The sequence below is a fragment of the Cibotium barometz genome, chromosome 1, assembly GCF_041138505.1.
Source record: "Cibotium barometz isolate CiBa-2024 chromosome 1, ASM4113850v1, whole genome shotgun sequence".
NCBI lineage: Eukaryota > Viridiplantae > Streptophyta > Polypodiopsida > Cyatheales > Cibotiaceae > Cibotium > Cibotium barometz.
Window position 1 is genome coordinate 47,534,359 of NC_141046.1, and position 27,229 is coordinate 47,561,587.

The 27,229-nt window shown below is 43.8% G+C and overlaps 1 protein-coding gene across 1 annotated transcript in view; it reads right to left on the reverse strand.

Moving 5' to 3' along the window:
* The window catches only part of LOC147642094 (uncharacterized), a 125,851-nt gene continuing 98,622 nt past the window's right edge, over positions 1 to 27,229 (reverse strand). The window contains exons 9-13 of the mRNA XM_086802851.1: positions 15,690 to 15,750; positions 15,513 to 15,554; positions 12,778 to 12,846; positions 11,564 to 11,951; positions 1 to 265 (exon numbers count right to left, since the gene is read on the reverse strand). Coding sequence (XP_086658977.1) covers positions 182 to 265; positions 11,564 to 11,951; positions 12,778 to 12,846; positions 15,513 to 15,554; positions 15,690 to 15,750 — 644 coding nt within the window. The 3' untranslated portion in view covers positions 1 to 181. The remainder of the gene's footprint in view (positions 266 to 11,563; positions 11,952 to 12,777; positions 12,847 to 15,512; positions 15,555 to 15,689; positions 15,751 to 27,229) is intronic.

Consider the following 27,229-nt stretch of genomic DNA (forward strand, 5'->3'; position numbering starts at 1 on the left):
GTATAAGGTATGAATAATAATTAATCTCTAAAACAATGAAGATGGGGTGAGGCATGAAAAGTGTAGAAGCAACTTAATACGAGCTATCTATGAAGCCTTTTTTGAAGAGATAAGTTAAAATTTGTGTTTGTAACAGCATCTTGAGTGAGAATGTATGAGGAATTTTCCAACATTATAGTTCTCATGTTTCAACATTTGGGAAGACATTATGCATAGCATAATAGAACTCTTCCATTTGCTTATTGGTTAAATTGAATGAGAGTACCTGCATATCCAATGTTTACTAAAAGGTTACAATAATCATATGTAGAATATGTCGTGGTTACCATATTTAATTTTGGTAAAATAAAATAGCTCATAAATGTTTACCAACCCATTGTTAATGTATAAAGTTTAGATAAGCTTCCTACTTGAATAATTAAAAGAGATTTTTTGTTCCTATGAACCAACTCCCTCTTTCATATATCATTACACCTCTGTAGGATATGAATATTGTACATTCTTACAATTTGAGGGACATTAGGAAACTTCTAGATAGAATTTTGGTAAGGCGTGCACACCCTAAAAGAAAAGATCAATTGGTATTGCAAATGTATGCCTTTCACAAAAATGCTTACGGATTTTGCATTATAATTTAGTACAAACAAAAAAGAACTTAATAAGGCTAGACTATATCCAATCTTACACCTTGATTGTAATCACTTATGTTATGAATATCAAATGGACACCTGCACCCTTAAAAGATAAGACCACATTGTATAGTAGTTAATGGTTAAATGCCGACATAGTAAATCTTTTAAAAAGAAAAGAAATCAAATTTGTGTCATTTATGTTGGAAATCATGGTAGCAAGGGAGGTTCAATGCATATAATCCACCTCATAGTTAAAAATTAAGAAACAAAATTAGAAAGAAGCTTGGCTTAACACAATTCACATAAATCTCTATAGAAATGAGAGCCCAAGCATAACTATTTATAGCTCAAAAGAGCATTCAACCCATGTGACTGGAAAAATCCATGTGGCTAGCACTTTATATGTGACTAGTACATTTCATTTGTACTTATGACATCACGCTTGATCTATGTAATCTCTACATCTTTTCATCTTTTCTCACCTCATAAATTTGGAAAACTTATGCCACCCCTCAACCAACAAATTTCAAAGTACCACTTGCCTCCTCTCACTCACAAAATGTTGATGCAACCTCAATATTTCAACATCTTTGCTTTGGGGATGCATTCCTAAACTCATCAATAATGCCAAAGACCTTGTTGGTGACATATCCATATCCAAAGTTGATGGAGTCATTCCATTAATGAAGATTAAATTTGATGCCAAGATTATGAAGTGCATGTGAACCACTCTTTATAGTTGTTAGATAAAGATCTAATAATGCCAAAGCCCTTGTTGGTAACATATTCATATCCAAAGTTGGAGTCATTCCATCAATGAAGATTAAATTTGATGCCAAGATTATGAAGTGCATGTGAACCACTCTTTATAGCGTTAGATAAAGATCTAGTGATTATGAAGTGCATATGAATCACTCTTTATAGCTGTGATTTCGAGGGTCTTTGTCCTTGGGTCTTTTAGAATGTTTTCCTTTTTTCAAATTCAAGCCTATTTTAGCACTCCTTGGGAGTTATCCGGTCGTATTTCCAATCCATACTCAATCCGATGTGGAAAATCTTTTTCTGTTGGAAGTTGAGCGTGGCAATGACTATTATTACCCACTTGCCAATTACTGGATTTTCCACTGATGATGGATCGAAAATGGCATTATGATGCTTGTATGGAGTGTTGTCAACAAGCTGCACTGCATCATCAAGGGGAGAAAGTTGACGGTGATGATGTATCCATTGCAGAGGAAGAAGATGGCACCAATGTTAGGCTTGAGGAAGTCAATACCAGTGTTCACTCAGAGGATAGCCGGCACACGAAGAACTTCAATGTCCCGCCAGTGGTAACCTCCCGTGCGGCTCATAATTTATTTATCGCTGGATTGCCGCTTACTAGCGTAGGTGCAAAATTTCTCTCAACACGTCTTTCTGTTGCTCCAACTCCAACAAGTCCAAGAATCTTTTCAAGTCCACTTGGTCTTGCTGGCGCAACTTTGCCTCCATAGCTTTCTGTCATGGTTCAACGTGTGTCCCTAAAGTATCCAAAGTTCCATGGTAAAGAGGATCTGAATACACACGTGGCCAATTTTGAAAATACGTGGTTGGCCAATGGCATGCCACTTACTGTCACTGCAGTTTAGAAGCGCAACACATTCAATCGGACATTTGCTGGGCAAGCGACAAATTGGCATGTGTAGTATGGCCCTAACGTATTTCCAACTTATGCGGCCCTGCACAATGCCTTTCTGCACTGCTTCTAGAAGGATAAGACTCCATAGGTCGTGGAGAAATTGCATTGTCTGGATCATAAGAGCTTGCTAGTGGAAGATTATGTAGCCAAATTCCATACTCTACGGAGTTGGGTTGATCCTGTTGATCGGCCAATTGAGGCCCTTAAGGGAGAATGGTTAGTTCAAGGCCTACAGAAGAAGTTGAAACCTACGGTGGCATTTGTGTCAGCAGGTTTGATGGGTTGGTGGAAGTTGCTCGAAGATCGGAGCGCAGTTTAGGGAAGAGTTCCACTTTGAAGAGGAAAACGAAACCTTAAGAGGATTCTTCAGAGGATGAGAAAGGGGAAGGCACTTCGGATGACGACTCGGATGCGGAGTCGGATTCAAAATCCCAACACAAGAACTGAAAGAAGAAAAGCCAGAAGCCAGAGATAGTTGAGAAAAGACTTGTGGCCGCGTGGACGAAGCTTCAAGATGGAGGTGCAGGAGGAGCTAGATATGGGCAACGATCCAATGTCTGGTGTACGAAGTGTTCCAAGCAAGTCATACTAAGGAAGAATTTCCACTTGGTCTCTTTTGTGCTATATGCTAGACCACCACTCATGTTATGGAGACTTGCCGGTACAATAGCAGAGTCAATCGTTCGTAGTGTCAAATAGAGCAAACTCAGTCCGCAGTCTCAGTGCAACAAATAACACCAATCAATCAGCCCACTACAGGCATACCACAGGCTCGCCCTTACGAACGAGTTCGTGGAGGTGCGCCAGGGGCACCCATTTAGTGTTACTACTCCAAGGCATGAGCTCATCAGAAGACGGAGTGTTCGATCCGGCAACGACATCAGATGGAACTCCAAAAAACATAAGGAGAGGGGTCCACTTCAACTTAGCCTCCAACGATTAATTTAGTGCAAACTCAATCAATTCCGGAGGAAGTGGAGCCTCCACAGGCTGTCATGGCAATCAGAAGGGCGCTTGATATATGGAGAATGAGAATCAACCAAGGACAAAGGATAAACCCCAGAATTGGGAGGAGCAACGGTGTGTCCACAACCAAGTCAAAGGGGCAGGAAAACCAAGAGTGTCGTGTGTTCAGGGGGACGAATGTTACCTCCAATTGCAGCAAGTGAAGTGCAAATAGTTGATTCATCAGTAGAGTATGATTTATGGAAGGATTTGTAGAAGATGAAGCTTAGTATCACATTGGATCAATTCCTATGCTTTGGTGTCTATTTATAGGCAACATCTTTTTACAAAGATTGTGCCTGTGGAATTGTTGGTGAAAGTTCACTCTAACAACAGTCAGATGAACACAGTTCAATGTGGCTTAGTAGAACCAATTCCAAACTATGATGAAGAAATTCTGGAAGTTAAGTGACATTTAAAGGATGGACAATACCTAGTGTTCTCATTGATGGAGGATCCGAGGTTAATGCATTATTAGAAGAAATGGCTCACAGCTTAGGCATCACATGTATACAACCGACACCCTTTGCTATCAAGATGGCGAATTAGAGGGGAGTGGTGTTTGTGGGCATTGTCTAGAATCAAGAAATTAATGTGGCTAATTGTAAATTGAAGGCATCCTTTGTGGTACTCTAGATGCCGGAGAACTTTGGAGCATACCCGATGCTGCTTGGCCGACCATGGCTCCATCATGGAAAGATTCGACATAATTGGGAAACAGATTGGCTGATCATCCGAAAACACCTGAAGATGATGTTATCCATACCACCAATCATGCAACCTCCGGATTGGGAGAGGTTGTTTCATGTCTTCGTGGATGCATCATATGTTGCCATCGGGAGTGCCTTAATGCAACAACAAACCAAGGCCGGATGGTTTCGTCCGATTTATTATGCTAGTTGGATGTTGTCTGCAGCTCCTCGAAAGAATTACTCCACGACAAAGAGAGAAGCTTTGGACATGGTGTATTTTGTCAACAAGTTTAGGTATTATCTTTTGGGTAATTGATTTGTTTTTCATGTTGATCACCATGCATTAATTTATCCAGTGAGAAAACCTAATCTTAAAGGCAAATTGGCAAGATGGATGCTGTTGTTGCAGGAGTTTGGGTTCACCATAGAACATAGGTCCAAAAATGAGCATGTAGGCCTTGTCACATCGAATTGTGTGCACCATGAATCCACTTCATGAATTAGTGTGTCAATTTTTTTGCCGTTTGATTGACTTACGCCATGCCCTAAAATCACTATTACCAAAACTTCCATTTTTCACAATCGATTTTTAATTCTCAAAGTTCATTGTCATCTCGTTCTCACTCTCTATCTCTCTTACAATCGCTCTTGTTGCTGATACACCATCGTTCCTTCAGAGAACTCTCTAGGTGAACGATGTCTATTAGAATAAAACCTGTCTCGATCTTGAGCACTTCTAATAGATTCCTTTGCAACTTGTAACATTTCCTGCATATCTTGCAAAAAATTACGTGCTGCATCATGCTGAAGTCCTGAGAATCCTACTGTAACATGTGATCTAGGTTGAAAACCATACAAAAGCATGAAAGGACTAAACCCTGTACTCGTATGCTTAGTATTGTTATATGCAAATTCTAACATAGGAAGATAATCCTCCCATGAACTCTGTCTTTTGGATACATATGCTCGAAGCATATCCTCCAAAATCTGATTCACTCTTTCAGTCTGGCCATCAGATTGAGGATGATCAGAGGAACTCAAATTCAAAGTTGTTTCCAACTTCTCGAAAATAAGTTTCCAAAAATCACTCGTAAACTTAGAGTCCCTATCACTGACTATGTCCTGCGGTAACCCGTACAGTCTAAACAATTGCTCGATAAACTGTCGAGCTAATTGCGTAGCTATAATAGTCTTCCGGGTCGGTAAAAATCTAGCCATTTTTGTCAAGCGATCTACCACAACCCAAATAGAATCGTGGCCTTGATGTGTTCTTGGCAATCCGGTAATAAAATCCATGGAAATACTTTCCCATTTATTACCTGGGATTTGCAAAGGATGCAACAACCCAGCCTGTCTAAAGCGTTCAGCTTTATTTGCCTGACAAATCTGACACTTGAGAACATAATCTTCTACATACCCTTTCATCTTCGGCCAATAAAAAGTGTGTTTCACTAATGATAGTGTCCTGTGTACCCCAGGGTGTCCAGCAGAAGGGGCGTCGTGACACTCCTTCAGAATCTTGGACCTAATGTCCGGGATCTGTGGTACACAAATTTTGTCATTATGGAATAGTAAACCATTCCGAATCATCCACTGACCTCCTGCAGCCTGAATAGTAGACTGCTTAGTCACCGAGTCTTGGTCAATCAATGAGCTCCCGTCCTGGATCTTCTGCCAAAATGGACCAAAATAACTATCAGTCCTGCAAAGCCCTCTCAATGACTAAAATAAGTCAGTAGAAATCTCGGTGAACGACAAAGTATTCACCTCTCTAATCCGACTAAGCGCATCTACAATATTATTCATGGACCCTTTCCGATAACGGATCTCAAAATCAAAATCTTGCATTAACTCTGCCCAACGAGCTTTCCTGCCTCTCAAATCATCCGCATCACACACATACTTGATTGACTGATGATCAGTCAATACCACAAACTTGGAGCCATATAAATAATGTCTCCAAACCTTGAGAGCATGAATCACAGCATAAAGCTCCTTCTCAAGGGTTGGCCAACGAGATTGAGTATCGTCTAGCTTTTTACTTTCAAAAGCAACCGGTCTACCATCTTGAAATAAAGCAGCCCCGATAGCATAGTCACTGGCATCAGTTTCAAGAACATAAGGCCGACTAGGATCAGGCAATGCTAAGATAGGTGCTTCCTTGACTTTATCTTTCAAAAGTCTGAAGGCCATATCCAAATCGTTATTCCAAGTGATAGGCTGATTTGACTTACGTCCACGACCTTTCAATAAGTCGGTCATCGGTAGTGTGAGCTGAGAGTACTCCTGTACAGATTTCCGAAGAAAAACAACAAAACCGAGAAAAAAACGAAGTTGTTTCACTGTTCGCGGTATAGGCCAGTCCAAAACCTTCTGAACTCGGTCATAGTCAATGCTCAATCCATCTCTAGTGATCTTGTGTCCCAAGTAAATGATGTCGGTCATAAAGAACTCACATTTACTCAATTTAGCATATAGTCGATTCTGTCTCAAAATAGATAAGACAATCGTGAGGTGTCTGACATGATCCTCAAGAGTACGGCTATATATCAAAATATCATCCAGGAACACCACCACAAATTTTCCCAAAATGTTCACGAAAAAGATCGTTCATTATTTGTTGGAAAGTGGCTGGAGCATTGGTTAACCCAAAAGGTAATACGAGAAACTCGTAATGGCCATACCTAGCCCGAAAGGCGGTTCTTTCGACATGCCTTTCATGATACGTATCTGGTGATAGCGAGTACGTAAATCTATCTTCGTGAAATATTTCGCTCCTGCTAACCGGTCAATTAGGTCATCTGATCTAGGGAGAGGATAACGGTTCTTAATAGTCAACTTGTTCAATCTTTTATAATCTATACACATTCTCCAAGTATTGTCCTTCTTTCTCCTAAGCAACACAGGTGCACCCCAAGGTGATTTACTTGGACGGATCTGGCCCATCCTCAAATAATCTTCGAGTTGTTTAGCCAACTCATCTTCCTCAGCTTGGCTCATCCTATAAGGTGGAATACTCACAGGATGAGCACCAGGGATCAAGTCAATACGATGATCTACTGCCCGTTCAGGTGTGGTAAACCCGATGGCAGTTCCTTAGGAAATACATCTTGAAACGAATCAAGTATCTTCTGTAATTCTTTGCTTTCAAACACACTTAATTCATTCACATCCATGGAAGGGATGAGAAAAGAAGAAAGTGGAATCAATATACAATGGAAAGCGGTATACAAAGAAGAATTCATTATATTTCCAAAATCAATTGTATTTACAAGAGGTCCCTGAGAGGGATGAATACAATCACCTAAAATACTATACTTGGTGTCCCTATGCTGAAAAGAAAAAATATGACTAGACCAATCTATCGGGACGTCAAGAGTCTTAAACCACTCAATCCCTAATAACAAGTCTACATTTTCCAGATGCATGACATAGCATTCCAGAGTATCTTTGTAGTCCTGAATCTGGATTGGAAGCATCTCCACCTTGCGATCCCAAACTTGTCTTCCCGCAGGTAGACGTACCTCATAGGTATGGTCGCTAAGTGTCGTATCAAGACTCAATTTCTGCACAAGTTTGTAGTTAACAAAGTTATGCGAACTGCCAGGGTCTAACAGAATGTGAATTTTATGGCCATTCACTTCTCCATAAACTCGGAGAAGATCATGCATGCCAAATACCTTAGAATTGAACAGACAATCAGAACAAGTACTAGGGCGAGAAAGTACAGTAATTGACGTATCTGTCAAAGACAACTGGTTAGCTGCCTTTGGCTTGGGTCCTGCGTTTGACTTGGTACCCTTTTGCTTCGGGCACTCGTTACGCATGTGTCCTTTTTCTTCGCAGATAAAACAACGTCCTTCCTTCTTGAGCTTTAAAGCCCTAAGGAGTCGTTTCTTCTTCGCTGGTGTCGAACTGGAATTCTTCGAAGGTTGGTCCGAAGACTTGCCTTCAGTCGTGTTAGCCATAGGTGCGGAGAACTTTCTTTTATGCTTGTTCCCCTGCTCGGTAACGGGTTTCGACTTGGAAGAGACCATCGTATCATCATAGATACGAGCTGAATGAATGGCCTCGTCCAATGTTTTACATTTGTTATTTTTAACCTGTAATCGGTACGAGTCGGGTAAACCAGCTACGAAAAACTCCAAAAGAGTAGTGGGATCCATCTTTGTAGCTTTCATCTGCAAGTCACGAAACTTCTGGAGGTAGACCTCATAAGTGAGGTGCTGCGAGGTCATGGTCAAAGCTGAAAACCGGGCAACAACATCATAATCATCCTCTTTCTTGAGGAAATCTTTCTTGAAGACGTCTTCAAATTGTTCCCAAGTCGTTGGCTTTGGGTTCAGTTCCTTCCACCAAAGCAAAGCTTTGCCGGACAGGAAACCTGCTGCTAACTGTATCTTCTTTACGTCATCATATGGATGAAACTGAAAGTGAACTTGCCACTTATGTAGCCAAGTGTCCACGATCTCCTTGGTTCGCTACTTTTGCTCGCCCCTGAACGGTTCCGGAGTAATATTGGGACCTAAAGCTGAAGCCAAGGTATCCATTCCCGAGAAAGTAGAGAGGGTAGTGGTCAAGAGAGCGATGGAGTTCTGCAAAGCTTGCATTTGAGCGTCGATTTGTGCCTGACGTTCCGACGAAGAAGCTTCGAGAGCTACTTTGAACTCTTGGAAATCTGTTTTTGACACAAAATCGTCAAAAAGATCGGCATCGGTACCTTCCGTAGCCGGCAAGCCTTCGCGTTCCACGAGGGGCTCCAACTCCGATTCTTGGGTCGACATCGTGAAGAGGGTACGTGGAGAGAAAATTCGATCTTTGCACAACAAAAGTGTACGGGAACTTGAGAGCTTGAGAGCTTGAAAACTTGAGAACTTGAGAACTCGAGAGATGTGTGGCAAGAAGCCCACGTGAGGGGGTTTATAAAGGTTTCCCAAAAGCCAAAAAATCTCGAAAAGCTAGGCTTAGCTTTTGCTTTAGCTTTTGTGTTTTTTTTAAATTATATATATATATATATATATATATATATATGAGTGAGGAGGCCACTGGCGTAGTAGATAGCCCGGTCCATTTTGTACTCCACACTCGGTTGGGTGAGGATTGCGCCAACAACAATGAGACTTGCATCTGTATGGACGTGAAAGATGATCGACCAATCTGGTGGAATGAGGGTTGGTGCTTCAGTGAGGTGCTTTTGAAGTTAGGTGAAGGCATGGGACGCTGGGTCGGGACCACTAGAAGATGGTGAAGGGTTTGGCTAGGCAGGTCCAGGGAAGAGCTACATCAGGATTCAGCATACATATCTATTAAGCCACCATGATAGCCACGGTGTGTCCGACAAAGCCTTGGGTTCCTTTGGGATTGATGGAGGGAGATAATAGAAGTATGGCGACGATCTTATCAGGGTCGGGTGGGCCAGCCTTCAGAAGAGATTATGTAACCTAGGAGTGTGCCTTGGACCACCAAGAAATGACACTTATAAGAGCGACACTTGGCAAAGACTAAAGCTAGCTGTGTAAGGTGTTCTGAAAAAGCTTCTATGCGGGAGAATAGTTGGGTGCCTGTAAAGTTAGAAAAGTGCGGAGGAAACTGAGAAGGTATCCTTGAAGATATTGGTGTGATGACCCGTTGGAAGGAGGCTGGGCCATTGCATAGCCCAAAGGGCATCTTGTTGTAGATGTATGTACCCCATTGGGTGACGAATGCTGTCTTGGAGCGGTCCACTGGGTGGATGGCTACCTGGTTGTACCTGCTGAAACCGTCCATGAAATTGTACAGTGCATGCAGGGCCACATCCTATAGGACACGATCCATGAATGGGAGTGGGAATCCGTCCTTGATGGTAGCTTTGTTGAGGGACCGAAAGTCCACACAGACACAGATCTTGTTGGTTTTCTTGTTAGGGGAGACGACCATAGGTGATAGCCATTCTAAGTGTTCCACTGGGAGAAGATTTGGGCTTCCCAGCTCCACTTTGACTTCCTCTGCATACTTTGGGTCTATGACTATGAGGGGAAGTGGAAGATTGGTATCATTGGGCTCATCCTTGAAGTCAGTGAAGGCTTGCAAGGAGTGGTCTATGACTGTGAGGGGAAGTGGAAGATTGGTATCATTAGGCTCATCCCCTGCATGGGTTGGTTATGGCATGGCCCTCTTTTGTCCATGGGTGACCGCTACGGCTGATGGTGGATCCACCTGAATGGTTGTGGGTGTGACTGATATACCAAGGGTGGGGAAGGAAGGGCTGTGTGGAGCAGAGCAGGCGGATGGTGGAGTTCTTGCTGAAACCAAGTAGGTGGCCAGAACTGTTTGGAATGTAAAGTCGGTTGAAGTGGATGCCCGTTGTCTGGGGCAATCTTAGGTGTAATAATCCTTGGATTCTGGGCAGTGCCTACTACAAGGTGATGCACCTTCAGGAAGGGGGCACTGGATTTGGTAGTGGCCATACTCCCCACATCTATAGCAGAGGACGGGCTGATTACAGGATGGAGGAGGGCGAGTCAGATGGTTCATGGGGGTTCCTGCCATAGTTGCTGGTGTAGGGGGGTTGGGAATGAGTGGTTGAAGGTAGGTCACCTAACGAGTAGGTTGGCAGCAAAGGGGAGGTGTGGCAGTGTGAAAGGTTGGCGGAACGCACCTCATGATGCAGAGGTCCCTGACAAACTTTAAAAAAAGATGGTTTAACCTCAGACCATTGAGTTGCAGCTCCACTCTGTACCCTGGGGCCACACTTAGGGGGAAGGATAAAGACAATGGCACCCACACCATAGTGAGTGTCAGGAGTGCTGTAGAACCACGTAGATGCAGACGGGAGCCACGACATCGGCAAAGGAGAGAACCTCAATGGGCAGATACCTGAAGGAGTAATCCACACATGATCCAGGAGGAGGAGAAGGGGGGTGTGCAGAAATCACAAGCTTGCTTGGAAGCTAGTGAATTGGACATTTACGCCATAGACATGAGGAGTATGTACACATGGTTAAACGACATTCAATCTCACTTGATTCTGAATCATATAATCTGGAAAAGTGTTAAACAGCTATCAATCTCACTTGATTCAAATGATTCTAAATCATATAATCTGGAAATGACTACAAAAGTGTTAAAAATGCAAGCAATAACTCCTAAATGTGTGCTGCATATGTGATCTCCTTGGGCTAAAGGTGGAGATCATCTTAGATGTTTTCTGCTTCCCACCTACCACACCATGTTATTTAAAACTCGCACCACACTGTTCCTCTGATGTAGCATCTACATTAAGGTGCATTTGATGTAGCTATGAGGGGTCTCATGTCAATTTCAAGCCGAGAATTGAATAAGCTGCTAATGTTCTAATTCTATGACAGCAAGTGACAGCTTTGTTGAAGCATGAAACATTAAAGCATCATCAGAAACATAGTTTTCGAACAAACAACAGGAGTACTCAAAATTTTACAGAAAAATTAAGCATCATCAGAAACTTAGTTTCCAAACAAACAACAGGAGTACTCAAAATTTAACTGGAGATTTTCTCATTTAATCAGCTCCATGATCATCAGAAAAACTAAGGTACTGACCTCCTCCAAGTCTAATTTGGCCCTTTTGAACTCTGCTATGTTGCACAGAGCTGTACCACGTCTCAGCAGAATCTGCCTTTGAGCTAAGTTATACCATGTGCTCAGGCTCTCCTCCTTTGAATGTACCTTATTACACAGAAGCTTCAAACTTTCTTGTACGAGAAACTTCATAACGCCAATGTCAAAATCCTTGAGGCCAGTATCACAAAAAGCCGCCTCCATCATTGATGTAGGACCTGCTTTACTGGCATTGGAAAGCAATTGCAGCTCCTCCTCTTGAATGTCTGCTTCTTTTCCTTTCAGGAGTTGTAATGCAGCTGTACAGTCCTCAATACATGCTTCGAACTGCTTCAATTGCAAAAAACATGCTGCTCTATTTCCAAAGCACCTTCAGTTGTATGTTAAGATGGTAAGTTCTCCTTTAGAAACCCAAGCATAGCCTGACTAGCATTTTCATTGCACAACTATAGTTTCCAAAAAGCCATTTGAGAAACTACCCCTTTTTATTCTTTTTGGGGGGAGGGTGAGTTGTGCAAAATAGACATGTGAAGCCAAAATCATTGAGGTCATCTCACAAACTAGTGGGAAAAACAGCCTTCTGGTCTAAGATAATATGCATCACACATACCCTCAATATAGAAATCCTAAGCTTAAACACTATTATTCATTTGCTGAGATTCTAATAACCCCTTGGCATACACAAGATTCCCTCAATTTGGGAACTTATGAGGTCTCACTGTGATGAGCTAGTTATTAAGAAGGCGTTGTCATGCTTGTTGGGTCAAAGGATAAAAAGGGCTCCTTTTCCCACGTGGGTTTTTGCCTATAAATTGGTAATTACAATGCGAGTTATGAAAATGCTCTCACACATCAAACAACACCATAGGCCAATGTTTACCAACCCCTCCGACGTTTTACAATCGTAGGTTACACCTCTAAGTCAGATGTAGGTAAAAATTCAAGAACCCAATGTACAAGATTTAACAAAAGTAATCACATAACCATGTGCCGGCTTTGAGTCACCCTGATGTGACGATGAGTGCAGGGATTGCAATTTCCATGTTTTTACTACTGGTGTTGATAAACAAGAGACTTCCAGAAGAAAGAAAAGGACATACATGAGCATGGAAACACCCACACATGAGCACACATTCAGATAGACACCCACGCAATACGTATTGTAAACAAGCATTGAAAAAAGTACATATGGATACAGCAGCAATGTTGAATCTTTTTGCAACGCATCTGTATAAGCATTAATAGCACTCCTAAAATTGCCCTTCCTGCAAAAAGAAGAATATTAATGACAGTGTTTAAAGATTATTTACACACTTTCCAAAAGAAAAAAGAGCTCCTCTTCTATATGTGCACAACAACGTATGGTCATAAACCTCATATTTTGATAAAACTGTATTTCATTGGGCTTTAGTAGATGCATAGGCCAAAATATTGAACAAGCCACTGGATTCACAATGATTTGAAACCTATATATCTTGGACTGCTAATGTGTAGACTCTCAAAGAGATTTATTTTTATAAATGTTGCATTTAATCAGCACTCAAGTGAAGATTTCCTGATAACTTTCTTCTTTATAAGCCTTCTTTTTTTGGCAAAAAAAGACTTATTTTAAGCATGAACAAATCAATACAAATCCATGACCGTAGACTGGGTGATAGAAAGGTTAGCCGAGAGAGAGAGAGAGAGAGAGAGAGAGAGGTGTTGAAAAGAGAAAGTGAATGTGCACTTAGAGAAGTTAGATGTGCCAAGGAGAGAGAATAACGGACGGCACAAGTGGGCGAAGACACCGAGAAATGAAAATGAAATGAAATGTTATATTAAAGAGAGAGAGAGAGAGAGGAGCACTTTTGTCGAAGAGAGAGGGAAGAGGTATCACATGGCGTATGTCAAAGAGAGGGGAAAAGGTGGTGTGCAGAAAAGTTGGTGGTGGACAGGTTGAAGAAAGAGAGAGAGAGATGGGGTCGAAGATAGAGAGGGAAGGGCATTCCAAAGAGCACGAGAAACACCCTCATGCTCACTGGGTTGTAAACTCTTTATGTACTATTAGGACAAAGTTTCATCACTCTTTGGAGCAAGGTGCGGCCTACCGCTACCATGCCCAGGAATCCTTTTGGACCCAAATGGGTGGCAGATGCAACAAAGACTTCTTTGCTACTCACGGCCCATCTCATGCTAGAGATAGTGTCAAGCAGTTGCAGGATTCACATGGCACTCTTCATTCAGATCCTTTTACGGTTAGACACATTAGCATTGATTTCTATTGCTAGCTTCTTAGCGCTGAGTTTCATTCTGACTTGAGACACAAGGCACAGAGGAAGGTTTGGAATAAATTGCCACATTTGACTACTGCAAAGATATGTGCCGTTCTGGATGCCCCTTTTTCTATATAGGAGTTCAGTCATGCTCTTCATGCCTTACCTCATGGTAAGTGTCCAGGGGAGGATGGTCTCTCCCATGTTTTTTTCATTACTTTTTGGGATGAGATTGGGACTGAGATCACATCGGCTTTCCACTAGATGTGGGACACAAGTTCTATGCCTTCTTCTCTCACTAAGGGGCTTATTTATCTTATTCCTAAGAGTGGGTATAAGACATTGATTGGCCAATGGAGACCTATCACCTTATTTGGGACTGCATATAAGATTCTTGCAAGGCAGTGATCATTAGATTGCACCCAATTTTGTAGGATGCCATTCATGATACTCATAATGGATTCTTACGTGGAAGGAGCATCTTTGATAACATTTTCTCATTTTGGGAGGCCATGGAATGGGCCAAAGCGAGTAATCAGCCTTCAGCCATTTTGTTTTTGGATTTTGAGAAGGCTTATGATAGAGTTGATTGGGACTTCCTTGGGGGTACTCTTAGCCATATGGGTTTCTCTCAAAGATGGATCAAGGGAGTTTCGTGCATGTATCGTGATGCCCACAGTACTGTGCTTGCTTGCAGTGATAGAGGCCATTGTCAAAACATGGAGAAGTATGAGACCACTCCTTCGACAGAGGCTTCCTAGGTCTTTGGATGAGGCTGACCAACAACATATTATATGGAATGAGTTCATTAGGGATGAGGCCGGTCGGCCACTTGGTGCATCTCCTTACATGCAATGGTCAGGATGGGAGAGATGTGTATATGTAGTTCTTGCTTGGAAGACCTTTAAGAGTCTTCTGATGGATCGGAGAGCGGCATCCATTCAGCATCTTAGGGGCTCTCGCATACATATTGATCAGATTGATGCAGCTATACTCCATGAGTGGCTCTTTGGGACCTTTGATGGAGATTATCATCCGAGATGGCTGGGAGTTTTTTCTAGGATAGGCGTACCTCTACAAGTCATTGCTCTCCCGAGCCAGGAGGCTACAGATTGCATCATCTATTCTATCATGCCTGGATGGAGATTGAGCAAATATCATCCCAGATACTAGGCTTAGTACAGTGAGGATTGTTGGCCGTTCAGTGAAGCACTAGTTCATTGATCCTTCTCCTTCCTCCCCCCCGTTCTCTAGAGTAAGGGGTGGAGGTGAAAGGAGGAGAAGGGGAGGGCAGAACCCTAGTCTCTTGACTAGTGATGCCCGAGGAAGTCTGCTGTCTCTCTTTGCCGAGTGCCCCATCTGCGGTCAGTAGTGGAGTCCAGAAAGCTCGATGCACTGAATGAGGACAAAGTCATCCAAACGTGGAAACTCCAGAGCTTGAGAAATGGGATCTTGACTGCCCTGGTAGGGGTGGCCGCTGGGCTCTAATGGATTCCATGCCTGACCTAGGTGATGGCAGATAATGGGGAGAAGGTCATGGTTTTCCTTGTACATTCACCCAATACCAAAGAATGAACAATAAAAATTAGCTTTTATCATACAAACCTGTTGTCTTGCAGTCCCAACCACACTTTTTAACAAAAAGACTAAAAGACAGGCAAGAAGTGAAACAAGCATACATGTAGAAACTGTCTCCCTTGTCTTGTAAAAATAAAGGCTCTCTGCAAATGGCCAAGAGTAAAAGAACTCAGTTTTTCTTTTTTCATTTATAGCAAATAAAAATGCAAAAAATAATAATTATTATATATATATAAAGAATAGAGGTTTTATACAAAGCTTTCTGAACTTTGAGATACCTCTCCGAGATGTCAATCGTATCTGAGTTAGTCACACTCTTTTCCTTCAATCGCACCTTGTCTAGACATGCAAAGTTTTTTTTCCAAAAAAGTATTATGGCATATTTTTCAATAGTCACAGGTATGATATTGACAAAGGAAGAAAGCTAACAGATAGGGGCCTTGTTTTCCAGATAGTTGCCCTTGTGACTTAAATGGAACAAGTGAAGCTGGAGCTCCCCCCTGCACGCCAACACCTGATCAGCCATCACCTCTGCCCCCCCCCCCCCTCCCCTTGCTCTCCCTCGCCTTTGCCTCCCTTCCGCCTCCCCCTCCCTCGTTGTGCTTCCCCCCCGTTGGGCCCCCTCGCCTTTGCCTCTCCAGCGCCCCCGCCCTCATCGCCTTCTCTTCCGCCTCCCCCTCTGCTGCCCCCCTCCTTCGCACTGCTGTCCCTCCCTCGCCCCAGCCCCCCCCCTCACCTCAGCCCTGTCTTTGCTCCTTTTCCGCCTCAGCCCCCGTCTATGCACCTCAGCCGCCCTGGCCTTAGCCCCCACCTTGCCCTGCCGTGCTCCCACCTACTTCTCTCCCTCCTTACCCTCTTCCCCTTCAGGTTCTTTTAGCTTTCGGGCAATTTTCTGTGGCAAGACTTGGCATCTTCTGGTCTCGAACCCCCAGGAGGACTCCATGGCAGCCACTCCGTCATCCCCAACTGAGGACGTCGTCCCTTGCCTCTCTTTTTCAGAAGCGGACCTCCAGCTCCTCGCTTCCACAATCGCTTCTTTGGAGGCCTCCACCTTGGTGTACAAGATTTGGATAGCCGCCCGGCGTGCGGACAGTTCAGGGATCCGTTATAGACAAGGCTTCTTGACGCACTTAGAAAGATAACTGATATTCATCCCTTGGGGTGTGGCTACAATCAGGTTGGGTTTGATTTGCCTAGAGCTTTGGACAGAGTCATGTAGCTAAGCCCCGTCACAGTGCGTACGGCCCAAGCCTTCTTTGCAAGGTGGTAGCATAGCTTCGACCGAGCGTTCGACCCTTTGGCTGGTGTCTCGGGCTTTCCCGTGATAGTCTGCTTTCCAAGTCTTAGATGGAATACCTTCGTCTCCTCCCAATGATAGGTGGTGCTATTAGGAGAGTGATGGAATCCCTCCCCCAACCGCCACCTCGGTTCTTGCTTGGACGGATAGGATTCCATCCCTTCGTATCTCCATAGCCTCTCTAGAGTCAGTGCCTGTCACGATTGCGACTCCATTACTCTTAATCATTGAAAGGATACCAGTGAAGGGTCATACCTTGTCACATGGGTCATCATCAAAGGACACGTCTCTTCAAAGGGACACATCTATTATTAAAGGACACGTCTCTTCAAACGGAGAAATCTATTGATTAAACGACACACCTCTACGTCCAAAAGACAACTATTCATTCAAGAGTCACACCCTTTCGTCAAGGATGTGCCTCTTCATTTGTACCTCTTCGAGCCTATTTAACAAGGCCTTGTGTCTCAATGCAAACAACTCAGCTTTCAGACAGTCACCATTGCCACCATAAAAATGCATTGTCTTTTAACAAGACGCGGTGAAGGTAATCTTTTGTGCATCGGTGAGGTCCATGGAATCGAAGTACAAGCGGAGCTTGTACACCCGTTGGTCAAGAGTACACTTATTGCGTTGGCCGGAAAAAGTTCAGGAGGTTTTATGTCCAGCTTCTTAGTTTTAGATGCTTGTAATAAGCGATAAATTACTTTCAAGTCATCGGCTTCTATCTCTGGGGGTACAATGTCGATGTCTGGAACTGGTACGTCGATCGAAGCCGTAGAACTCGCAGGTTGAGAGTGTTGGGACTGCATCTGCGACGTAAGAGTCTCCAAAGTCTTCTGGAGTTGACTTTCCACAGTTGCCATTTGGTTCTGCATCTCTTGCTGCCATTGGGTGAGTGCAGGTTCGTCTTTAATGATTGGTTCATCCGCCATGGTAAGGGATGCAACTGGATTACTCTGCTGAAGCTCTTGCTGGCGTTGTTGTGCCCTAGTGAGAACCATCGCCAAAAGAGCAAGTGGGTGCCGTGGAGGAAGGCTAGGGCGAGGTGGTCAATGGAGAAGCAGGAATAGACCCATCGGTGTAGTGTGGTTGATCAGGAGGAGAGAGTAAGGGGCTAGGACTGGGACTGGCAGCTGGTGGCGAAGGAGTGGGTGTCGGAGGAGTATATGTGGGTGTGGAGGGTCGAACACTGAATTCCAAAGGAGCCTGCTCAAGGTAAGTATTAATCTCGTGGTAGACGAGAGAGGCCTCCGGAATGGCGAGGCCAGGATAAGGGTGCCGCTCCAAGAGGAAGCTGTAATGATGCAGGCCTCGCGGCGAGGTATGTATCCTGAAAATCCACACGTCAAATTCCCGGTCACAGGATGTGGGTGTGGCAACTTGGATTCGGAAATAGGTTGGAGGAGCAGGAGGTAGCATTGGAGCAGGAGAGGTTACAGGTATGGGAGAGAGTGTGTCTTGAATATAGGTGAACTCGTATGGTCCCTCAGCCATAAGCCACCACTGTAGGAAAATTTACTGAAAGATGATGAAGTGTGTCCAACGAATATGAGTTGGTGTTTTCAGCCCGTAACAAGTGATATTGGCCCCAGATATATGTTGTGCCTGAAAAATAATGAAGTGGCCGGTTTCTGAAGTATAAAGATGCCACATATTAATGTTTACAAGCACAAGGAAAGATCACACTTGAGAACTATGTGGAGAATATTGCCATTGAGAATTGCAGAGGCCATGATGATCAACAGGTACTGAAGTAGTGCGTGCCGAGGAGGAAAACGACCATGAACCGGGCTGGAGCGAACAGGATGCAAAGCCGGCTAGTCGTTACGTAAACGGGCACGCCAGGTTGTTTTTTTTTTTTGGGTGCGCTGGTTGTGCTGGCCGGGTTTCTTTTTTCTTTTTGTGCATTGGTCGGGCTGGCCGTTTTTTTTGTTGTTTACCGGTGTGCTGGGTGGTGGTTGCCGGCTGCTCACATGGCTGGTTGAGGCCACGTGTGTGGAAGGCTTAAGTGTAAGCCTTAAATTATAAGGCTAAAAACTTAAGCCTTTCTTTTTGTGTGAAACGTCACCGTGAACAGTTGTGTCTTATTAACACGAAGGTGGCGCCCCTTGCTTGGATAGTGATTCAGCCCGAAAGGATGCGATCAGGACCTCCAGGGGAATACGGGGCAGCCTGCTAGCACACGGATGCAACCGTGGTGTGAGTCTATGCTTTCCATCGGTTCTTTTTAAAAGACAAATTTGGGGAAAAATGACTAATCAAGTAAAATTGGGCAATGGGGTCAAAATTGGATGGGGCGTTCTCTCCTGTTCTTCCATACAACTGTTGCTATCCCTAATTCTAAGGTTAATTAGCTGATTTAGGGTTTTTGATTTTTAGGGTTAGGGTTAGGGTTTTTTTGGATGTGGGCATCCTACATGTTGGAGCTTGTTTACCCTTAATCATTGAAAGGACACCAGTGAAGGGTCACACCTTGTCACATGGGTCATCATCAAAGGACACGTCTCTTCAAAGGGACACATCTATTGATTAAAGGACACACCTCTACGTCCAAAAGACATAACTATTCATTCAAGAGTCACACCCTTTCGTCAGGGATGTGCCTCTTCATTTGTACCTCGTCGGGCCCTATTTAACAAGGCCTTGTGTCTCAATGCAAACAACTCCGCCTTCCGCTCTCTAATTATCTTTAGTTCTTGTATTCAATTTTAATTATGTCTTAATAGACTAGGAAGTCCTTACAATGGTATTAGAGCAAACAAGTTCCATCCTATAGGATGCCCACATCCAAAAAACCACAACCCTAATCCTAAAAATAAAAAACCCTAAATCAGCTAATTAACCTTAGAACTAGGGATAGCAACAGTTGTATGGAAGAACAGGAGAGAACAGCTAATTAACCTTAGAACTAGGGATAGCAACAGTTGTATGGAAGAACAGGAGAGAATGCCCCATCCAATTTTGACCCCTTTGCCCAATTTTACGATTAGTCATTTTTCCCCAAATTTGTCTTTTTTTTTATAAAAACGATGGGAAGCAGAGACTCACACCAAGGTTGCATCCATGTGCTAGCAGGCTCCCCCTTATTCCCCTGGAGGTCCTGATCGCATCCTTTCGAGCTGAATCGCTATCCAAGCAAGGGGCGCCACCTTTCGTGTTCATAAGACACAACTGTTCACGGTGACGTTTCACACAAAAAAAAAGGCTTAAGTTTTTAGCCTTATAATTTAAGGCTTACACTTAAGCCTTCCACACACGTGGCCTCAACCAACCACGTGAGCAGTCGGCAGCCAGCACCCAGCACACCGGTCAACAACAAAAAAAACGGCCAGCCCGACCAGCGCACAAAAAAAAAGAAGCCAGGCCAACCCGACCAACGCGCAAAAAAAAAAACAACAACAACAACAAATTGGCGTGCCCGTTTACGTAACGACCACCTAGCTTCACATCCTGTTCGCTCCAGCCTAGTTCATGGTCGTTTTCCTCCTCGGCACGCACTACTTCAGTACTTGCTGATCATCATGGCCTTTGCAATTCTCAATGGCAATATTCTCCACACAGTTCTCAGGTGTGATCTTTCCTTGTGCCTGTAAACATTAATATGTGGCATCTTTATACTTCAGAAACCAGCCACTTCATTATTTTTCGGGCACAACATATATCCGGGGCCAATATCACTTGTTACGGGCTGAAAACACCAACTCATATTTGCTGGACACACTTTACCGTCTTTCAGTAAATTTTCCTACAATGGTGGCTTATGGATGAGGGACCATACGAGTTCACCTATATTCAAGACACCCTCTCCCGTACCTATAACCTCTCCTGCTCCAATGCTACCTCCTCCTCCTCCAACCTATTTCCGAATCCAAGTTGCCACACGCACATCCCGTGACCGGGAATTTGATGTGTGGATTTTAAGGATACATACCTCGCCCCGAGACCTGCATCATTACAGTTTCCTCTTGGAGCGGAACCCTTATCTTGGCCTCGCCATTCCGGAGGCATCTCTCGTCTACCACGAGATTAATACTTACCTTGAGTAGGCTCCTTTGGAATTCAGTGTTCCACCCTCCACACCTACATATACTCCTCGGACACCCACTCCTTCATCACCAGCTGCCAGTCCCAGTCCTAGCCCCCTACTCTCTCCTCCTGATCGACCACACTACACCGGGTGGTTTATTCCTGCTCCTCCATTGACAACCTCACCTCAACCTTCCTTCATGGCACCCACTCGCTCTTTTGGCGATGGTTCTCACTAGGGCACAACAACGCCAGCAGGAGCTTCAGCAGAGTAATCTAGTTGCATCCCTTACCATGGCGAATGAACCAATCGTTAAAGACGAACCTGCTCTCACCCAATGGCAGCAAGAGATGCAGAACCAATGGCAACTATGCAAAGTCAACTCCAGAAGACTTTGGAGACTCTTACGTCGCAGATGCAATCTCAACCTACGACTTCAATGGCTTCGATCGACGTACCAGTTCTAGACACCGACATTGTACTCCCCCGAGGTAGAAGCCGATGACTTAAAAGTAATTTATCGCTTATAACAAGCATCTACAACTAAGAAGCTGGACATAAAACCTCCTGAACCCTTTTTCGGCCAACGCAATAAGCGTACTCTTGACCAATGGTGGCTGTACAAGCTCCGCTTGTACTTTGATTCCATGGACCTCACCGATGCAGGAAAGATTACCTTCGCCACGTCTTTGTTAAAAGACAATGCATTTTTATGGTGGCAACGGCGACTGTCTGATGCGAAGACCGTCAACACGTGGGACAAATTTGAGCGTTTCATCCGTAAGCAGTTTGTACCTGCCAATGCAGATTTTCAAGCACGATCTCGCTTACAGCATTTGACCCAAACTGGATCATTGGCCTCTTATATCTCGCAGTTTACCAGCTTGGTACTGGAAATTTCCAAATTGTCCCAAGAAGACAAGCTACACGCTTTTGTCAAGGGACTTACTCCCACGTTGCGTACCGATCTTCACAAATATGACCCAGTTGACCTTGCAGCTGCTATTCGCTATGTTGAACGCATAGCCGACATGCCAGCGACACAACGGGGATCTTCGTCACAAGATCGCCCAGGCTCTTCTACTTTCGGCAACGACAACAAATTTGTTCGTGATGGTTCTAAACCCTTTGGCGGTTCTGAACCTCGCCCCAGTTCTCAGCAGCAGCAGCAATCCTTCAAGAAGCCTCGACAATGAGGGGTCCTTTTCTGACTGACCATGGCGCCAACAATCTTATCAACCACGAGGATCAGACCGTGGCCGTGACTCTGGATGCGCCCATTCACGAAACCCAAAGCAGTCTACTGCTAGTACCGGTCAACAGAAGACAGGTCTCTGCACCATTTGTTTCGGAAACCACAGATGGTTCAAATGTCCTAAACGATCCATTAATCTGCAGAACTCCAATGTCGAACCTTCCACCTCCGAAGACAAGTCTCAGGTCCAGTCTGCAGAAACTTCCAAAAGCAAGCGTGTTATGGTTATATCCCAGCATGCGCAACCTTGCATTATTACATCAGTGGCTCAAACACATCTTGCCTCTCCAATTCTAGCCTCCGTGTCTACTCACGTATTGACACTAATTGGCTCTATTTATGGCTGTCCCATTACCATTCTAATTGAGAGCGGATGTTCTCACAATTTTGTGGCCACAACTATGGTGCAATGCTTGAAGATACGCACCACTCGCAATACCCACACTTATGAGATTGAGTTGGCAGATGGATCGCGTTTTAATTGCAATACGACGGCTCCTCGACTTTCCTTTCGCATTCACCAATACCGTGATAAGATGGATTTTGAGGTTATGCCTTTATCTCGATACAATATGACCTTGGGTCAACAATGGCTATATCAGTATGATCCTATCATCAGTTTCCGTAGCCACACTTTATAGTTTGCCAAAGATGGTATGGACATCGATCTCCAAGGTGTTCGCAATCAACCCTCCACACCAACCTTGTCTGCATTACAGGCAAAGCGGTGGGTTCATAAGGCCGATTGCTCTTCAACACTCTTAATGGTTTTCTCTGCTACGAAGACGGTGCCTGACCAGAATTCCAAAGTGGCATATTTGGCTCAACCCTTCTTTGCCCCGCATTTGGATTTGTTTCTTGCAGAATTGTCTCCAGTTTTGCCTCCTCGACGTCCTGTGGATCATCCGATTGATTTACTTCCTGGCAATTCGCCACCAACTTCAGCTCTGTATTGGGTCTCTTTTGCTGAATCCCAAGAAATTCAACGCGAGTTAACAGAACTCTTGGACAAGGGTCATATTCGTCCTAGTCAGAGTCCTTTTGGTGCACCAATTTTGCTCGTGAAAAAGAAAGATAAGTGAATGCGACTTTGCATTGATTATCGTGCCCTCAACAATCTCACCATCAAAATTAAATATCCTCTTACTTGGATTGATGAATTATTTGATCAGTTGCTTCATGCCAAAGTATTTTCCAAGATTGATCTCAAGTCCGGATATCATCAGATCCGTATTCGTGAAGGTAATGAGCACAAGACTGCCTTCCGCATGAAGTATGGACATTATGAGTATTTGGTCATGCCTTTCGAGTTAACCAATGTCCCAACAACTTTTATGAGTCTCATGAATGACATCTTTTGACCATTTCTGAACAAGTTCGTGATTATTTATCTAAATGATATTCTGGTATTTAGTGCTTCAATCGATGATCACAAAAAGCATCTACATGCAGTTTTTCATAATGCACTTTTTGTCAACCCAGAAAAGAGTGAATTTTTCAAGGCATCACTAGAGTACCTCGGGCACATCATTTCAGCTGAAGGCATTTCTATTGATCCTAAGAAGATACAAGTTATTCAGGATTGGCCGACACCACAAAATATCCATGATGTCAGATCATTCTTGGATCTTGCTAATTTTTATCACACGAAGGTCTTTAAGTTTTCAAAAATTGCAGCACCTTTGACAGAGGTTTTGAAATCAGCACCTGCTTTCCGATGGACAGATGATGCTTCTCATGCCTTTGATAAGCTAAAGGTGGCATTGACAACAACTCCAGTAATGGCAATCGCAGACCCCAGTCTTCCTTTTGAAGTTATGACAGATGCTTCTGATCTTTCAAATCGAGATCCTAAGTTTACAAGGCATTTTTGGAATTCACTTTTTAAGTCACTTGGCACATTTATTGTTCAGTTCAACCTATCATCCACAGACAGATGGCCAAACTGAAAGAGTTAATCAAATTCTTGAAGAGATGCTTCGACATTATATTCAGTCTCGCTTAGCATCTTGGGAAGATTATCTACCATTGATGGAATTTGCTTACAATAATTCTCATCACACAGCAATAGGAATGAGTCCTTTTCAAGCCGCTTATGGTCATACACCAGTTGTGCCATCAAACTTTGTTCTTCAACACAAGGTGGCATTAGTAGATCAGTTAGTTCAAGAAATGCAAGATGTTCTTCTTCAAGTTCGAGATCAGATGATTCGAGTTCAAGAACAATATCAACAAGCATCTAACTGACGTCACCGACATGATGAATTCAAAGAAGGTGACATGGTTCTTCTGTTCGTAGCTCCTCGTCGATATAAAATAGTGAAATCAGTTTTTCCAAAGTTGCGACCATGTTACTATGGTCCTTTTCGGATTATTAATAAGAAGAATTCTCCTTTGAGTTATAAGTTGGAGTTGCCACTTTCATGAGGAAAGATTCATCCGACTTTTCACATATCATGGATCAAGAAGTTTGTACAAGGAGATTCTCCCATTCCAGATATTTCAGATTATGTTCCAGAGATTGAAGATGAACATATGATCTTAATCCCAAAAAATATTCTTGATGTACAACAGAAAGAAACTCGGCAGAAGATTATTACAGAATTCCTAGTACAATGGAAAGACTTGGATGATTCAGATTCAACTTGGCAAAGTGATGAAGATCTACAATAGTACCCAGAATTACTTCAAGAGTTCTTTCGCCAACAACAGTCACTTATATAACCATGGATCTTATTTTAAGTGGGAGGGTGTCATGGCCCTGTGAAAATGGAACAGTACAAGTGTGGGCATGGTGGTTGCAGAGTCAGAATATTTTATGATTCACATGGGGGGTGCCCGGACAGAGTTTAAGATGTGTGGACATCCCTAGGTGTGAAGGGGGGAACTAGAAACATTAAACTTTAATGTTTATTAAAGTTTGCCCCTAGGCCTTAGTGGCCCTAGGGAACTTATTAAAGTTTGGGGCCCTAGGGATTATTTTTGGGAAGAGAGCCACTTTTGGAGAGTTTCTCTCTCTTCTCTCTCTCTCTCTTCCCTTTTGGGGAGTCGTGGAGCAAAAGGGACACACAAGCGTGGAAAAGCACAAGGAAGGAGGCGGCTGCTGTACGTGTGTTTCTGCTGCTGCTTTTTTGTGAACTTTGTGTTGAAGAAGGCTGTACAACAGCCGTACACCTCTGTACGACTGCTGTACTGTTGCTGCAGGCGGCGTCGAACTGAGGAACAGAGGCTGCCACAGCAGGCGACTGTCAACAGAGGACAGCAGGTTCAGGCACAGGCCGTACAGCCCTGTACGACAGCCATACAGTGTACGGACAGGGCTGACGCAAGCTTTTCTGAGTGGAGTTGCTGCAGGCGGCGCTTGTCAGGTTGCTGGACAGACCTGATTACACTGATTCAGGTTGGTACAGGAGTGGACAGCAGGCTGATTGTGCAAGTACAACTCCTGGCACGTATCCCGAGGCGGTACAGACGGGTACAGTGCTGATTTTCAGATCTGTATTTTCAAGGACAGCATAAGAGTGAACATCAGGAGGAGGATACAGGCAAGTACAAGCACATGTGTGAAGCAGGGTTGTGAATACAAGTGCTTGCAAGTACAAATTGGTGCTGTTGCTTCCTCCAGTGCTGTTTCACGAGCTGAACTTGGTAAGCCTTGTTTCTGTTCATCTATCTCTCTTTCTACTGCTTGATGTCTGTTGCAGATATGTGTTATCTGGCCCCTTGTGAGAGGAGGGGTATGGCAGATTGACAAGGGTTGAGACAGAGTTTGGACAACACATGTATGTTTGAGCTGAGAAGATGTATCATGCACTTGAGTTATGCCAGATGTATGCCCATGGGCTGGCCTGCTTAGTGATCTTGGCTGATCAGAGGGAGGCACAGTGTGTTGTTTGAAGACACAGATCTGTGTGCATAGATCCTCTGTGCTGAGAAGGATTTGTGGGCCGTCAGATTGGACTTACAGGTGTAAACTCTTGGCTGGTCTTTGTGTTGTACTCAGCCATTCATTTTATTATAATTGAATAAAGAAATACCGCAAGGGGCGCCAAGCTTTGGGGCCAACAGGTGTCGCTGTGTTTTCAGATTTGGGCACTCTAGCTCCAATCTGTGTTTTGTTTCTCATCTAGACTACAAGTGGATGGGTGATTGCTTCTACCGCACTCTGGTTTTCTATCAGAGGCCGGTTTCAAGGTTCCGTCGCCGGGACCAATCATCAACTTTCTGAAGGGGGTGAGCTCGTGGTTGCTTTGAAGAAAGCCATCGCTGAAAATTCAGCAATCATGTCTGATACAGAGGATGAGTACTTCTATCATGAAGAAGAAGAGCAAGAGACTTCTCCTGAAAGAGATGTATCTGAGGATATTTTTGCAGGAGAACAGGCTGCAGATGTTGAGCCTTATGAGGATGTAACACAGCCAGAAGATGTGCATGGTAAAGAGGATGATGATGCTCGGTTCAAAGATCGCTTGGCTAGTGTTATGGATACTTTTATGCAGCTCACTCAGAGTGAGAGATTTGCTGAATTTATGAGATCTCGCACAGAGCCCCGCACAGAGCCCGAGAAAAAGAAAAAGAAGGTTCGTTCAAAGAATCTTCCTCAGGGTCATAGTGGTACCACTCCACAGGATCCATCTCCTGCACAGTTTCCGAATATGCAGCATGCTTTTGGTGCTAACCCACAGAGTTCCTTCTATGGACAGCCACCTATTCCTGAGCAGAATATGCATCCAGGTTATTTTGGTGGTGGCTCGGTGTTCCAATCCATGACTGGGGGCTACCCTCAGGGAGGCATGGGTATGTATGGGCCTTTTGGAGCCAATTTTCAGCCGTAGACCTGTACTCCTCACTGAGATAGACGTATCCAAAGATTTGTATTCCTTGCCAAGACCACGCAAGGTAATATCCACCAAATCATCATCAGGCATGGGGGCATTTATTATGGCCAATGCATCTGCAAACTTCTTGATTTCTTGCACATAATCATGTATGCTTCTTTTATTCCTTTTCACATTATGTATCTGCTGTCGCAACTGAGACTTGCGAGCACTAGTATCTGTATCAAACATCTTGACCAAAGTATCCCATGCATCTTTGGGATTCTCAGCATCCTGTATGTGTATGAGCATAGCATCAGAAATACATATAGACAGATAATGCAGGCATGCAGCCAGGTATGCATAATGGAATGTATGGAAACATGGCTGGAATGTATGGTATGCCTGGCATGGGAATG